General features: G+C 37.6%; 1 protein-coding gene across 13 annotated transcripts in view; it reads left to right on the plus strand.

The window, feature by feature from the left end:
• TRDMT1 (tRNA aspartic acid methyltransferase 1) overlaps window positions 1-17,174 on the plus strand; it is a 40,902-nt gene extending 23,728 nt beyond the window's left edge. For 6 of the 13 annotated variants that reach the window (XM_077174435.1, XM_077174471.1, XM_077174430.1 and 3 more), the window contains 7 exons: window positions 304-375; window positions 3,742-3,807; window positions 5,238-5,307; window positions 6,603-6,686; window positions 7,189-7,556; window positions 11,498-11,555; window positions 12,576-17,174. In XM_077174435.1, the coding sequence (XP_077030550.1) occupies window positions 304-375; window positions 3,742-3,807; window positions 5,238-5,307; window positions 6,603-6,686; window positions 7,189-7,556; window positions 11,498-11,555; window positions 12,576-12,830 (973 nt within the window). In that variant the 3' untranslated portion in view covers window positions 12,831-17,174. Of the gene's footprint in view, window positions 1-303; window positions 401-3,741; window positions 3,808-5,237; window positions 5,308-6,602; window positions 6,687-7,188; window positions 7,557-11,497; window positions 11,556-12,575 lie in introns of all 13 variants that reach the window. The other 7 variants (XM_077174444.1, XM_054639983.2, XM_077174491.1 and 4 more) reach the window with 5 other exon arrangements.

The following is a 17,174-nucleotide window of genomic DNA, read 5'->3' on the forward strand; positions in this document are numbered from 1 at the left end:
CAAAGGCTTTGCTGGACAAGACTAGAATGCTAAAGCCTTTGCAGACTGGGGAGTGGATTTCATTACTTAATGCTTCAATTTTAACTTTGCAATGAGCTGATGGATTCCAGGGGCAGGCTTTCATTCCTTAGAGCATCTCTCAGGACACTGCCTCTGTGAGCACGTCCTCCTGTCTGGATGTGATGCCTTTGCAGAATTCTCTTTCAAAACTTAAAGCAAAGTGTCGGCATTCAGTAGAAAAATGTAACTCAAATGTCAGTGTGCTCTGAGTAATACACCAGTGTTTCTTTATTCTTTTTTTAGAATTGGCCTGCAAGGTGATGTGTCTGATCCACGGACCAAGAGCTTTCTCTATATCCTTGATATTCTCCCAAGGTATAAATGAACTTCTACCTCCATGGTAAAGCCCCTTTTGTAAATAGGCTTTGTTGTAACTAGGTCTTCTCTATTTCAGTGAGACAAGATATCTGTAATGTTTTAGAGGGATACTGTTGGTGTTGTGTTGTATTCTGTATTTCTTTTCACATGATCATATGTAACTTACATATACTTGTATTTACTAATGCAGTAATCACTTCATTGGTACTGTATATGCTTTCATCATCTGGTTTCCTTTTCATTGCATGTCTGTTTAAACTGTGCCTACACAATAAATGAAAAGAAAGAGTTCTTTTCAGTTCAACATCAAATTTGCATTGATTTCACATAGAAACAGGAGTAGGTAATATAGTAGTTTGTCTATTGGTCTCATGAAAACATGAAAGGTTTTTAAAATATTGGGTTACAAAAGCTTAGATTCAACATATAGTCATCTTTTGAAGAGGTACCATTTGAAAATTGGTTTAAGTGGGCTATTGACTCTACAATGCAACACATCTTGCAACCATTTCTTTCTTAAAGTCTCTGTTCTTTTTCGTGCTGCTTCTAGATATCTTGGGGCAGATTGTGTGTTTTTGGTTTGTAGTACAATCTCTTGTTTGGAGTAGTAATACTAAAGAATTTGAATAGCACTGCATTGTCTGGACAGTGTCCTTCAATTCATCTGTCATTTTTTGCCTGGTCAGATCCCAGTTCCTAATAAAACAGCCATAATTATTTGTTTTATTGGCAGTCTTGCTTCACCTGGAGACTAGGACAGTTGTTACCTATATATTCTTCCATTAGTTCATCTTGCTATCAGGGTTGGAGAAGGACAGATGAATGTTTGGTGTCTCTTTTAGTCTTCTTTTTTTTTTTTTATGAATGCTTTCAACCCAGAAGGAAGCCAGTTCCAAAAAGCCTTTCTTTCAAACTGCTGTTAGCACTGGGAGAAAAGAGTGTTAATCCTTGTTCTGGAAACTTTATGCAGCCAGCAGCATTGAATGGAACTATTTCTTTGCCCTTGTCATGAGCAGAGAGAGAGCGATGACACCGAAGGGCTGAGTGGCTTGGCAGGGCCATACTATGTAAGAAATCTGTGGCAGACAACACAGAACAAAACACAGATTCTATAGCCCAGTAAGTCAGACAACTCCTAGGTAAAAAAGAATGGGTATTACTACTCCCCTGCTTCTGTCAGAGACACAAAATTAGGGAGAAAATGTGGGTTGTTTAGAAGTTGCAAAGGATGTCTTTTGTGGACAAGAAATGTAACACAGGTTTCAAACTGATCTGTTAAAATGAAAATGAAACTAGGCAGATACTGAGTAAGTTAATAATTTGTCAGAATAACAGTATATTCCATATCCTTAAAGGCATTGTGACCTGGGCATTCCTTTCCATTAAACTGAAATATGGTTAAGAGGCTGGCTGCTTTTGGACATAATAGTGCATTAATATGGAAATACTGCTTCCCAATTGGTATGGACATAGCTGGATAAACAGCAGGTTTTCCTTCTCAAAACCAAAGCTTTAGACACTCCAGGACCTATATTTTTATCATGACGATGCAAAGGACCTGGGCTTGGCTGTCTCACTTTTATCTCAACACCCCAGGAGACACTGCTATGTCCCTTATCTCCCTGGGGAGGGTTCTTGAAACAGCACCTACTCTTAAGTAGTCACTAGAAGGTTCAACATGATGGCTTCTGTAGAGTTTCTCAATTCCAGTGGATTTGTGTTTTACTAAGATAGGGCTTATGTGTTTTTTGAATATGATACATTTGTGAGACATAGAGTGTGGAGTACTTCAGCCTCAAAAAAGGAAATTCTTAATGTAGAAATTATCCCTTTACATTCTGAATTGCTATGTTATGCATGCAGTTTATGAAAAGTGTAAAATAATTTCTCATACCTTGATGTACTTATGTTTGTTCAGTCTTTTATAATGAAATATTGCTGAAATGAGACTGAGAGGTAGCCTGGGATGACAAATATTAGAGATAATGGAAAGGACAATTTCAAGATCTGGAAAGACATGGGGAATCCTTGGAGCACCCAGCCAGCAAAGTCCAACCCAAATGGTCCAGATACTATTTGTTTATTGTGTCCAAGCCATAACCTGGCAAAATCCAATGCTAAAACATCAAAGTGCTGCTTTTACAGAAACATTTTTAATGTTAATACCTATCAAATACTTAACACTTCCTTTTTGTACAGTGATTACTTGCCTTGTGATCTGTCCATCCCCTATTAGTGCTTGCATTTCAGGCTGTGCTCTGGATTAATTGATGAAAAAGAAGTTTCATAGTAGTCAATGATGAAGAGTGTAGGTAGACATATCAGCAGATATATTCTCCATTCCTCTGCAAGGCTGATGCTGCTTTTCTCACTTTAGTATTAGTTTTTCACTATTATCTTTAGTATTTTTAAGTTTGGCATAGTTTCTTGTGAGATGCATTGGTTCTTTTACTTCATATGATGTTTTTAATTGGTGGTAATTAAAAATGTACTGGAACAAATTCTGCTGTGATTTGTTCCAATGGAAGTCCAAAGTCACTAACTTCAATAAGCATGAAGCTGCTGTCTGGGGGCATTAATATTCTACTTCTGTATGTTCTGAGATCCCAGTGTGTGACAGACATTGTGTGTCTACATTAGCCGTATTAGAGAATTAATCAGTGCTACAGAATGTTCCCAGAGACTTGAATCTGAATCATCTATGCTTCTAAATTGCTGGAAGAGTCCCTGGCACAGTTTGGGCATGCTCATTTCTCTAGAGATTTAATATGCTGTTTTTGGAATGTGCCTATTTCCAGACCTTTGCACTGATCCTGCTAAACCTGAGACACCTCCTCCCCCCATCAAAAGGAAAAAGTCAAGTTTAGAAAATAGAGAATATCTGAAGTTTGAACTCTAAATATGTTGTGTTTCTTAAATCAGTTAAATAAATACTGGTTCTGATGTGTTATCATTAAGGTTTATGTGACATTTTGACATTGATTTCAGGTACAAGCACTTGAAAACAGCATTTTTATGGCTAAGTAGCAATTGGTTTTCCCCCAACAACTATATTTCCTATTATACACTGAATCTGTTTAATAAAATTACTGTGTTTTAGGAAATGAAGAGTGATAAACATTTTCAAAAGTACATGCATGGAGTACAAGAGGGTACAGCTGTTCATCCCCCATAGCTGGGGTTTGTGGTTTTTACCAGCAGTCCACATTTTTTAATTCAGTTGTTTTTTTAAGGATGCTGAACTTTAACAGCTAGCATGATGTGGAAATACTTTGATCTTTCTGCTAGCTAACCAGATCTGTGGATGAATATAATGTACTTTATGTCTTGTTACACTGATTTGCTTTTTTTTTTTCCTTGTAGGCTTCAGAAGCTTCCAAAATATCTACTTTTAGAAAATGTTAAAGGATTTGAATCCTCTTCTGCAAGGTAAACTGTAATTAATACATGCAGTTTTTAGTTTGCAAAAAGGATTTATTCTTTAGAAGGAGGAGGGATTTATTTTTTAGAAGGGATTTTTATTTCCTAGAATTGGAGTTAACAAAATAGCTTGAGATGGGACAGGAATTAAAATCTTAGGTTGTGAAAAAAACTTGATAGATAACTGGTTATGTCTCTAAGTAGATAAAATACAACAGTATTTTATTTTTAATTTTATTTGATGAGTATTTGATTTGATTTTATTTGATGATCATGTTTGCTTTAGAAAAGATCAGAATTACTTTTCAAAGAAAACTAATAATAGGGGTAATAACTAATAATAAGGGGTTCATTCATGGCAGGATCCCATGGTATCTTGTGTTATGGTCACAGAATAGTCCAGGGGCTTTCTTGAGTGCCTTTGTTGATAGTAGATTATCCCTGGTTCAGGGCTGCCATCAAATGGTCCAGAGATGCAGTAAGAAGGTCGTATTTGGTTGTGGTATGAAATGTGAAAGAGGAAAGGTGTCACTGCAATTATCTAATGACAGGAGCACTCTCTCTTGTGATCAAAGCAGGAGGGAGTTGCCATCCTCCTCCTCAGTTCTCACTGGATCTCTCTGTGTGCTCCTTTAAGCACCAGCTGCCACCCTGCATATCATGCTCCTAATCAATATGGCAGGCAGCTGGGAGACATGCTTAGCTCTCTCACTGGTTCAGTGTTCATGGTCTTCTCTTGTAGCCCCTGGGATTCTGTAGGCTGTGCCTTGCTGTTCAGCAAACACCCCAGTTAGGACATTTGTTTTCTCTTACGACACCTGAGATGCAGTCTGACATACAATGCTGGGTACAGGTCACAGCTCCTGCCTTTTGTATAGTTCTAGCCTAGCTCAGTCTGCGTGGAATACAGAAGAAAAGTATTTTTAAGATTATTTCCCTTACAGTCTCTTTCCATTGTTTATAAAGCACAGTCCCCCCTCACTTTTATAATCAAAGCCACTGATTTTTGTCATCCCTCGATTTAGCCTCTTTGTTAGGCTTAGCCGGTGCTGGGTATGTGAGCAGAAGGAAGTAGTGAGCTATTTGTAGTGGTTTTAATCTCCTGTTTTATGATTCCCAATAAAGAGAGTATCTTGCCCTCTAGTTAGTTTCCCTGTTGACACACCACAATTACTTTCCTAGAGATGGGATGTTTTTTGAAGAGGCATTTGCACTGTAGTAAGAGTGAGGTGCCTTTGAATGTATAATAGTCTCTAACACTGAACTTTGTATGTTGTCTCTCAAATTCAGTAATGGATGACAGATCAATAATTTGTTGTCCAATTATTTCAATGAATGTTTTGGGAAATATGATGTTGAATTTAATCTATGTTTATTTAGGATTAAAAAAGGGGCTAAAGACTATGTGAAGGGAGTAATTGCTTTTTGATTCCTTTCAGAAATGAACTTTTGCAAACACTAGCAACATGTGGATTTCAATATCAGGAATTTCTCTTGTCTCCAACATGTGTGAGTACTAAAATTGCTCTAATATTGTTTAATAGTTAAAAGTGCACTGAGTCCAAGAACATTTGAAAATTCTGTTCTGTATTAGAAAAGATTGTCATGCCCGAAGCTGAAGAGACACTTGAATGAGAAAACCAACTGACATGACTTCTGATTTCTCATACTGATATAATTGTATTGCTGTTTGTGTTCAGATCCTAGTCCCATATTGCTTTGCTGCCATTTGATATTTTTAAGAAGGCATGAATTTCCACTGTAACCAGGAAGGTGGTTTTCCCTGCAGGAGCCCCATTGCTTCAGAAGTGCTGTGCCTCTGGATTTCCCAGCACAGAAAATGTGACTGTTTCTTGTGGGAGAAGGAGCTTTGTTTCTGTGTTACCCTGGCAACTGAAAAAAGTTTGAGAGAGATTTCAGATTGTGCAACACTAACTGGAATCAGTGAAGTACCATAAATATTTGAGAAAAGCTACTAGAATGTAGCTTGAAAACCAATTGTGGTGGATTTATTTAATTGTTAGGTGTCTATAATTCCTTGTTTAAAAAGGCAAAAGAGACTTTTTTGCTTTTAACAGAAAACAGATAGTACCTGTCCCAAGAAATCGTGAGGCATGTAAATTTTTCTTCTTGCATCACATAAAATTTTGTTTACATTCATATTCATTTACAGAGAAGGTCAAAACTATGAGATACAGAGAATAATTGCTCACTTGGATCTTTGGAAGTGCCTAGGTACGGAAGTTACGAGTGTGTAGGTATTGTCAACTAATACATAGGGAATAGCCTGGAAAAAACGAGGCTTCAGGGTGACCTAATTGCAGCCTTCCAGTACCTGATGGGAGACTACAAGAAAGACAGAGAGGGACTTTTTACAAGAGTCTGCAGTGACAGGACAAGGGGGAATGGATTTAAACTTAGGGGTAGTATTGGAGTAGAATCAGGAGGAAGTTCTTTGTGATGAGGATGGTGCGGCACTGAGGGTTGTGCAGAGAAGCTGTGGATGCCCCATCCCTGGAAGTGTTCAATGCCAGGTTGGATGAGGCTCTGAGCAACCTGGTCTAGTGGAAGGTGTCCTTGCCCACAGCAGGGGGCTTGGAGCTAGATGACCTTTGAGGTTCCTTCCAACACAAACCATTTTATGAATCTCTGATTCCGTGAATACCGATATCTCTGAAGTCATAAAATTTATTAGTGTGTCATAGTTCTGTTACTGCATGTAATGGCAGATAACTTGTATGATGCTATAGACCGCTTTTTCTCTACTATCACATGGACTAAAGACTTCTGAATTTTGATTACAGCTTGGCATTCCCAATTCTAGGCTGCGGTATTTTCTAATTGCAAAGCTTCACCAAGAACCATTTTCCTTTCAAGCTCCTGGTCAAGTGAGTCTATCCGTATTACTTGAATTTGCTTCATTTCATGAAGATTGAGGGTTAAATTTTCAGTTTAGTGGTGTATGTTGATAAATGGAGAATAATGAGTGATTCCAACAGAAAAGTTAAATTCTGTCTTCTTTTTTGAGCCTGGATATTGAGCTTTGTAAGGACAGATGTGAATGTCTGTGGCTTAGATGGCTTTACACAGTTGGGAGATGTGTTTTCTAGCCTGATAGTGGGCTAGAAAATATGTCATACTGCTACATTTTTTACACACTTGGAAAGGACTTTTTGCAAAGGCAATTATGTGAGGCTGTTCTGACATCATTGCCAATAGGTCAACTAATCTTGATGCTACTACTTTTGAAGTCTTCATGAAAATAACATTTAAATGGTATTGTGAGCATCTCAGAAGGAATTCTTACTCTCTGTATGGTTGTTTATTCTTACTCTCTGTCAAGTTGTTTATTAAATACGGTTCTTTAATTTTGTCATAATCTCCTTGTAGATATTGACAAGATTCCCAGATCAGGATCCAGAAGATTTACTTAAGGAAAAAGTTGCTGACAAAGTGGGTGAAACCAGTTCTTTGTCCTCCGAGGAGAAGAATCTGGATCCAAACATTGGTCCAGATTGCAGCAGCAAGAAGAGTTTACCAAAAGGGGCCTTTCTGTTTAAGCTTGAAACAGTAGAAGAGATGGAAAGAAAACATAATCAGGATAATGATTCCTCTATTCAAATGCTACAAGACTTCTTGGAAGAGGAAAATGAAGAAATGAGTCAATATTTCTTACCACCAAAGTCCTTACTGCGCTATGCTCTCTTGTTAGACATTGTTAAACCCACCTGCCGGAGATCCACGTGCTTTACAAAAGGGTAAGGTGCCAAGAAAATGTCTTGCTAAATCCTGTCCTGAAATTTTAAGTGTATTTTCTTGCTCATGTCCTGTAAAATCACAGAGAGGTGTTTTATCCAAAAATCCTAGGCCTTTGAAAGAAATCTCCTTATATAGTGTGCTTGCTGGTGCAGTGGAATGCCTGCATGAGAATCTGTCTGGCAGAACATCATGTGCCCACTCCAAAAAGGCATTCACAAAAGACAGTTGCCATTTGTTGTTGACCTTCACAAAAGCTTAATTACCCCTGCGGAAATATGGTTCCAGTAGACTGGTATAGTGCTGATTCATTAATGAATTGCTTTCTATTGCTCAATGAAGTCACAAAGTGTCACGCATGACAGATCCATTCCTCATTAAATCTGTCTCCACTGTACATTTTATTGATTTCTTGGATTTTTCAGCTATGTAGATCAGAATAGCTGGGGATTGTCATGAAACCAGTTAGGTTGCTGCGTTACAAATCATATTTGATGGAGCAGAACATCGGTGCTTCTCTGTCTAGTAGTTTTCTGATTTGTACTTTGCAATTTTAAGTTTGACTTCTAGAAGTTGGTGAGTGTTCTGAAACACTGTGGACAACTGGTCAGGAGCTTTTCCACTGAATGCATTTGTATTGAAGCATTCCAGTTGGAGCGGAGCCTGCAAATTTGTGGGAATTTTTAATATTGATAAATTTTTCTAATTGGATTGGTTTTTTGAGTTTGCTGAGTGTTTCAATAAAATGTCTTGGATGATGAGTTAAAGCTAATTGTAACTTTTTTTTTTAATTAGGAGAAATTAGACTGCCAGATTGACAGAATTCCTGCAATTTTTTAAATTTATTTTAAAGGTTTAGACAATAAAGAAGAAAAAGAATTTCAAAAGTTTGAAGTTTGTGCAATGGGAAAGGGCTTCCCTCAGCTCACATATGTATGTGCTTTTTCTGCCCTTGCTCTTTTGAGATGGGGGGGGGGGGGTCAGCAACTCGTGAAATATCTTTCTTAACTAGAATAGTCAAAAAAACCTTAGCCAGAATGGTGTCTGATGTGTTTTCTGTATGCCTTAAGTGTCAACAAAAGTAATTGGCCACTTGTGGTTTCTCTAGAATGTGTCATAGTAGTTTGTGGTCATGTTTATCAAAATCACACTGAAGGAGGCTCCTGAGTAGTTAAAATCAAGTCTCTGTACATAGTGGTGGGAAATCTGACACCAGAGGAAGGTGTGTCTTAGCCCTCTGCTGATATGGAGGTAGTTGTGGGGATAGTTTTGTCTCATTTACCATCTTCTGTTTTTCAAGAGCCTTTGGGAAGGAAGGTTGCCAACATGTTTCTCAACGTAATCATCTCATTTACAGCTCTGCATTAAGAGAAGGTTTATAATTACATCTCATTAAAGTCACTTTCTGAGGCCAGAAATAAGTCCCTGCTGTATCTGTTCCAGAAGTTCTGTTTTTATATTTCTCTGAAGCATGAGATCTAGGAAAAAGACCCCTGAATGGGGTGGAGCAGCACTCTGGGTAGTACAGAGAATCCCTCTGCTGCTGTGCCTGTCTGGTGTCTTTCTTGGAAGTTGCACTGACCATCACCTTTGAGAGTGGGAGAAAAATTTCCCTCTTTTCTCTTTGGTTTTCAGGTATTTCTAGCAAGGTTCATGTGATAGAAATAATCTGGGTATGCCTTCTCTAGTCCTTTCTAATTCAGGGACCTCAAACACAGATAGTTCATCAGTGATTTTTGCCATACCAGTATGTCTTTTGAAAAGCTTTGGTGGGGTATACAGCAAAATGTAATGGCCTGTAATGCTTGAGAGATCAAGCAGGTAATTCTATGTGCCCTTCTGACACTGACTTCCTGGGCACTTAGTGAATGATTGCTGAGGTCCGTGAGACTACCAACACCATGGTTTCTCTTTGGAGTGTGTTTGTGGTGGCTGAAGTTGAGTATTTTAAAGGACAGAGGAAATGAAAATCATATCTGACTTCTCTAGATGTAGTCGTTCTGGACATTAAATTTTTGCTATGCTATTGACAAGAGAAGTGATACCTTTCAAAATTGTGCAAATATCAATCACAGAAGAGTTTTCATGCTTTGTGGAAATTACTTTTTGTCAGTCATAATATATGACACAATATACCCAGAAAAAAATACATGTATGAAATGAAAAGAGCTTTTTTAAAAGCTTACAGAAATAAGAGGCAGGGAATCTTGAATCAGATGAAAATTGAAGACTGTAATTTCTTAAGCCAATTTCTTTCATTGTGACTTGTAATGAAACTTGTAATGAATCTTGTCAGAAAATCAATATATCATTTTTTTACTGTGACAAAATTTAATTATGTTCCAGGTCTAAGGTAGGAATGCTAACTTTTCTGTAGTCAGCACTTTCAATAATAATAAATAACAATCCAGCTAATATTACATTAGCCATATGCCCACATTTGTATTAAAAAGCCAACACGCACACTCACACACACACACACACAGCCTTCTATGCACACAGACACCAACTGGATTTTTTTTTGGGGGGAGGAATTCTGTACTCTAGTTATTTAGACAGGAATATTTATTTTTGCCAATAGAACACTTCAATACCACTCTGAATTTTACCCCATTTATTGATTTTGGCTCAGTTATATTAAACTGAAATATTACCAGATGCTATAGAAGAGGAAGAGGATGAGGATTCCTCATTGCCGTGTGTGTTACATCGTTAAACTTTGTGTTAGGGAATTTCCAGAATTAAAGTTTAAACCAATTAAAGATGATGTATTTACAAAACAGATTCCACATGTATTTAATCTGTAACAGTGTTCAGGTGTTCTGATTCTGAGGAAGATTTGTAACCACTTTGTTTTAAAACGAGTGCTGCTCTGGCTGTTATTGGCAGAACTAATTGTAGCTTTTTCAGCCGAGGATGAAATACTCAAGATTGAGTCATTCTGGGTCATTGTGCTGAAGAGAGAGTATTCTTTTATTCACTGTGGAATTAGAGAGGCTTGAAACATAACTTGTGCCATGCTTTAGGAATGGGTCCCAAGTGGAACAAAAGACCTTTATTGTTGTTACCAATTGTCTTTACAGTTGTACAGATAAAACTAGAGAAGAGTGTCTGTTAACAATTGATGCAGACCACATCCCTCCAATGCTGGGGATCTTCTGAAGTTCTTCTGCAGGGCAAAGCCATCTGTTGCCTTGACTCACTCTCTTTCTGTTCAGAATGTTCAAACTGCCATAGTTAGACCAACAGAGCATGTTTCTGAAAGCCCATAATTATATTTAAATGATAGCCTTGAAGAGACAGCAGAGTAAACATGTTAAGCAATCAACCACAAAGCATGCAGAATAGCTATCAGTGGTTTCAGAATGCAAGTTTACTTACTGTTTACTTGGATTTAAATTTCTTTCTTTCTTTCTTTCTTTGCTCTGCATAGATGCCTGGCCATCACCCTTCCTTCAGTGGAAAATTCACAAGCAACCAGAAGTTAAACCTGACTGAACCACTTTGTTTCTAATGCTTTCACATGAAAGCTGGAGGCTCACACTAGTGGTCCTCCTTTTAATAAGGAGAGCTAATTTGAACCTGTGGGATCATTTGACCTATAACACATTTTGCCCTAATGTAAAATTGGTTTAGGCAATGTAGATGGTTTTTTTGGTGGTCCTGTGCTTGAATTCCTTGGCTTTGTTCCTACATATAAGACACTAGTGTTGATAAACCCTTGAGCACTGAGGGTGGACTCATCCCCAGAGAGCACATACAGAGGGTACTGCACTCCAGGGGTTAGCAGAGTTTATAACAAGGCTTTCTGTTTTATCTATCCAGGAGCCTGTTTGTTCATCAAGGGAAAGAAACATAAGTAACCTACCTGCACCTTTGCAATTGTCAATGCCATGAAATACAGTGAAAATATTAATTTAAGATTGTTATTGTTGTTGTTAAGGTATGGACACTATGTAGAAGGGACCGGCTCTGTTCTGCAGACAGCAGTAGATGTACAGGTAAGTGTGTAGTCTGACATATTAGAATGACTTGTTTTAAAACTTGAGACCTGTTTCAAAGCTTGGGGTTTTTTCTGACTTCTCCTTTGTTATTCTGAATATTATAAGAAAAAGATCGTTTAAATGTACATTTTATGGCAACTGAGTTTCCAGTTTGTGTTCCTAGACAGAAGTTTGTTTAGACCAAAATTATATCAGTGTCTCTCTGCGAGCAGAATATGAGTTGCTATTATTTTTATCTGTCATGTCATACAGAATTTTCACAGAGGTATGTGAAAACATTAAAAATTACTAGTTCTATGGAGAACCTACAGTACAGTGTTATGAATCAAGGGCTGGTTTTTGTATGCATATAATTCAGTAAATATTGTCAGATGTTTAACATTTTTGAATTTCAAAATTATTTATCTGTGAAGAGTATTTTGGAAAGTTCTACTATTGATAGACTTGTAGAATAAGTTCATGACAAGTAGTATTTGGGCCTTGGGGAAGGTAATAAATGTACTGGTTAATCAGCATTCAAAGATACTTTTCAGAAAGCCTGTCTTGTACACAAGCCTTTCCTCCTGCACTTCTGTGCTGTTCACTAATATTATAGGGCATTTCTAAGCATAAGAGGAATGCAGCTCTGGAATTCAGGATAATCTCAAAGTGGGAGTATTAAAACAGCTGCATCCACACAGCTTAATTTGTATGAATGGTCTGTTACTGAGTTATACTGAGTCACTGTCCTTTGTCATTAACAAATGTTTGCTCTTTGATTGCCCCATTAAGTATTGGTATAGCTTGGAACTGGAGGAAGAAATTATGAATATCCTCATGGCAACATTGATTTCTTTCTTGTGAGTCCGTGTGTTGAGATGTTGGCTGCAAAACCAGAATGCAAATGACACTTTCAAGCAAAACATGCTTTGTCTTTGTCACTTTGATAATTAAGGAAATATTCTATTAAGATGTGACTGTAAATTTTATATATTTCGCCTGCATCAGTCACATTTCTTGGTTTTATATTCTTCATAGCTTGAATCAGTGTTTAAACACATTGATGAGTTACCAGAAGAAGAGAAGCTTATGAAATTGTCAACATTAAAACTGAGGTACTTTACCCCAAGAGAAATAGCAAATCTTCATGGATTCCCTTTGGAATTTGGTATGTGCTACAAAATACACACTTCTACATTGTTCTTCAGAAATGTCAATGTATTTTTTTTTACTGGGACTAATCTAATCTTTTTATTTTGCATTTTTTTCAGACCGCTCAGTTCTTATGATTAATTGATTCTTGTTGTTTGGTTAACTTTGAATTTCTCTAAATTTCCACTAGTTTTTTTCAGGTATTGTAAGAGCCAGCTTCTGTGCTGAGGTTTATCTTCATAAGCTAATAAGAAGCTTTTGGCATACAGAATGCTCTGTTAGTGAAGTGCAATGAAGGAATACCTTTGTTTAAAGTTGAAACTGTTTATTCAGCAGCCAGTGTTACTCACAACTGTGGTAAATCAACATATCCTGCTAGCTTAGGAAGTCTGTGGTTCTCAGTGTTTGAGATGCTTGCTTTCTCTCTTCCACACATTTACAGCTGCTGACAGGGAATTTCAGATGATATAGATAGTTCTCTGTTGAGGAGGAACCAATCTATGAAGCCATCTCTATTTTTGAGAAAGGGCAGCCCTTGGTGGGTGAGGCACATAATTTTCTAAGTGGTTGTTTTTTTGAATGATTCAAGGAACAAGACTCAGCAGTATCAGTACACTGGATACACATCAACAAGAATTAAATCTGAAGTAAATTCATCAGTATTCTCCTTGTAAAAAAGAGCAAGCATGAAAGTGTAGCTGTTACTATCTGCTAAGAAACTGTCCTGCTGACATCACATCAGATCAATTTATTGTCACTCAGCAACAAAAGCATCCATGGAATCACAGAAGGGTTTGTGTTTGGTGAGACCTTAAAGATCATCTATTTCCAGCCCCCTTCTACTAGACCAGATTGCTTGAAGAATAAGACAGCACTGACCTTGTTATATTTTGCTTTGACTTCCTCAGTGACTCTGAGAAATGTGACTTGTTTCTATGTATTTCTTTCTTTCAAAATTCTAGTTTATTTTTTCATTTATTGCTTGTTACATTCAAAATTGCTACATTTGGAGAACATGATCAAGGTTTCACAGTGAAACTAGAGTTGCCAGCACTAAGCTTACATGTTTATGAGTATTTGCAAGTGTGTGCTGTGTTGTTACATACCAACATGCCATGTTTTTTCGTAGCCTCTCTTCTTAAATGGATCTGTTCTATTTGACTTTTAGCTCAGCTCTGTTTCATATTTATGTAGGCTGATGTCAAGATACTTGAACTTAACAGAGCTAGATTGGGCTTGAATAGGCTTATCATGCTGCTCAAGATCTCTTTTGAGCATAAAATTGCCCATTTTCTCTTTTTTAAAATGGAGCTGGAGTTTTTCCACTGTTAAATCAGTCTCTGTGACATAACTGAGAGGTGCAATAGGGTTAATGTTGCTTGTATTTTACAAAGGGAGAACTGAGACAATGGAGAGATTTGTATTTGGAAGACTCCATTACAAGCTCTGGATTTTTTTTTCAAAGTGGATATATTTATGGCTGCAGCAAAGGGTGTTGCCCTCACAGCATTTGTCCCATGCTAAACTTCAAGTAATTATTGTGAAATATGGTATTTTCAGAGCAAAATGTGTTACAAGTTCTGTGCTACTGTGTTCTGTAGTGACAGCAACATTTAGGCTGAAACGTTCAAAACCAGGGAGCTTAGAATTGTACCCACTGTAAATATGCTATTGGTCCAAGAAACTGAAGAAACTGAGGGAACTCAAAGCTGAAAACTATGTGAACAGACTGTCAGCAGCTTTGTAACAGATGCTGTTACTAGTGCAGCTACAGTATCATCAGAAGAAACGTGATTGTCTAAATGGTTCTGCATTTTAAAAAGTTGATGGCATTTTCTAATATGTGAGGTCCAGAGTGAAAGTCATTGTTCGTTCTTAACATGACCAGATTTATTTGTGCTTTTAACATCAAAATGGATAAATAGTAATTGCACTATAGTTCAATGAAATACTGCAGTCATTTGTCTTAGTCACTCTGGTGGGTCCCACAGCAATATCATTAAAAGTGAACAGAGCGTTCTTGCACCTGTGACCTGCTTTCATGAGAGTGATGTCAGGATGTGTTTTCCATTTTTCTTATTAGCAATGCATGCAAGCTTTTAGGAAACAAAAGGCAGCATGGTGGGGAAGTATGTGCTGTTAAGACCTCAATGTCCTAAGGTTCTGTTTGTGACATAAATGCTACAGTGAGAGCTGTGCAGCAAGTGCCAGCGTACTGGAAGTTGTTGAATCTGACCTTCTGATGTGGCCACTCTGGAGCCAAGAAGGTAGAAAATGCAAGAAAATGTTAACAGTCAGAGGGAGGAGGCTTGGGATAAAGGAAACCACAAGTTCTGGAAATTAATTTTTGGCTTTTGGTTGCCAAAAGGTAGTAGGAGAAATTCTGACATTTTCAAGATTCAGATAGGTTTCTTGAGCTGTAAGTGCATGTGTGTATGTGGATAAATACAAATTTATTTCCATGTATGCTTTTAAAATGCCTTTATTCTGTGCCTTATCCATCAATGGAATGGGAAAACTCCAACTAAGGAAGTGTGTGTGGGAGTGCAAGTGATTGCTCCAAAGACAGAAGAACAGTTGCCTAAATGTGAGTGCCAGGAAGCTGGGCAGAGTGGATGGAGCTGGCAGAAGATGTGTTTATCAAAGCAGTCCACATTTGAGGCATTAGTAACTGGCAGAGAAGGATGGAACAACTCCTCCCAGACACCACCTCCTCCTCAGAGCCTCCTTTGGCTCAATAACTGTGCAACCACATTCTCTCCTCAGCTCTCTCTGGAACAGATTTTTTTCTGAAGAGCTGTGAAACTTCAGAGCATACATATCACTACTTGCACTCACAGTGTGCTTGTGCATCTGAGCTAATTGGGGTGGTGATGACCTCTTAGTCAAAGTTAGGTGTTTCTTCTTAGGGAATGATGAAATAATTGAATGTGGCCAGGTTTCAGCAGTTTACTATATGACCCTAACAGTTAAGTCACTACTGCTGTTCATCTTTTACTCAGGTGGAAGCAAATGTACTTTACCTCACAGTTGGAGTAAGGTAAGAGTGCAAACAAGGACAGAGCAGACCAACTGGCTGCTTGAAACTGCTTCACTCTCAGAAGCCTGGTAGTCAGTACACAGCACAGCCCTTTCACAATACCTGGGCTGGTGTCATTTTTGCTGGCTCTCCCTTCTTTCTGCCAGGCCATGCATTTACTAGGGGAAGGACATTTCTGGTGCTGACTGTATTTCTGAGAGTGTTTAATGGGGTCAGCATTGAATTACATGGAAAATTGTTCAGCTGCTTGATCACTCACTGAATAAGCCTTGCTCATTGTTTAATCTGTATGGGTGGTATATTGCACTGAGAGATGGGATTTGCCTGAGCTGTTCAAGGGGATCATGTGGGAAGAACAATATAAAGCTTATTGAGATGTGCAGTTTAGTCCATCTGCAGAATTATTGCATTTTCTTTCTGATATGGTCATGTTCTTCTGTGGATGTTATCTAGATTAGCAGTTGTGCAGGGATTTAGTGCCACTGCCCCTCCCTGAGACTGCTGGATGTTTTGAGCTCTCTGAAGGGAAGGTAGATCAGCAATAGTTACACAACAGAGGAATGTTTTGAAGCTTCTTGTGAAACCTTAGAGATGGCAGTATTGATAATAGAAGAACTGATACAAATCCAGTGAATTGCTTGTGAATTGGCTTTGTAACCTTGTGAATTTTTAGGGGGCTGGAGGGAGGGTGAATCCTGCTGCAATCTGTGATAACTGCAGTAAGAAATGTTCGCAGAAAAAAAAAAAATTAGACTAAAAAGTAGGAGCAAGCCCAGACTAGTGATGTTGCACTATATGTTTTTGTTTTAGGTTTTCCTGAAAAGGTAACATTAAAGCAACGCTATCGTCTTCTTGGAAACAGCCTCAACGTACATGTGGTGGCAAAATTGATCTCCATTCTACTTGAATAATTTAGAACCTGAAACTGATGCATATGGACTGGTGACAGAAAATACTTCCATCTTTTAGGAGAAAGCTGATGGAACCTGGACAAATACCAGAGCTTACCAAGATACTTGTCCAGACATTTTGCTGAATGATTTTTATATATTTTTAATAACTTGCATTCATGATGGATTTAAACTGTATAGGTGTTTTATTTAAAAGGCAGTTTACAGGACTTACTTGCTTTATTTAAATGTTCTTTTTAGTTTGCAGAATGAAAAATAGTGCACCTGCAAATACTTCAATGGGAAAGGATAAAATTATTTTATTTTACTATATTTTATTTTTTATCTTAAAACCATTTTCTCAGTACTGTGTGAAACTGTGTCAAAGCTGTTTCAATTAGGTGCAGAGATCAAGTTCTATGTGTAAAATGTCTTCATCTTTAAATGTAAGTAATCCATTCTGAAAAGATTTACTGTATATATGATCTGAAATTTTGATGTGATTTTTTTAGCTCATGAAACTAATAAATTCAGTATTTTATATACAAATTTTAA

The sequence above is a fragment of the Agelaius phoeniceus genome, chromosome 1 (assembly GCF_051311805.1).
Source record: "Agelaius phoeniceus isolate bAgePho1 chromosome 1, bAgePho1.hap1, whole genome shotgun sequence".
Taxonomy (NCBI): Eukaryota; Metazoa; Chordata; class Aves; order Passeriformes; family Icteridae; genus Agelaius; species Agelaius phoeniceus.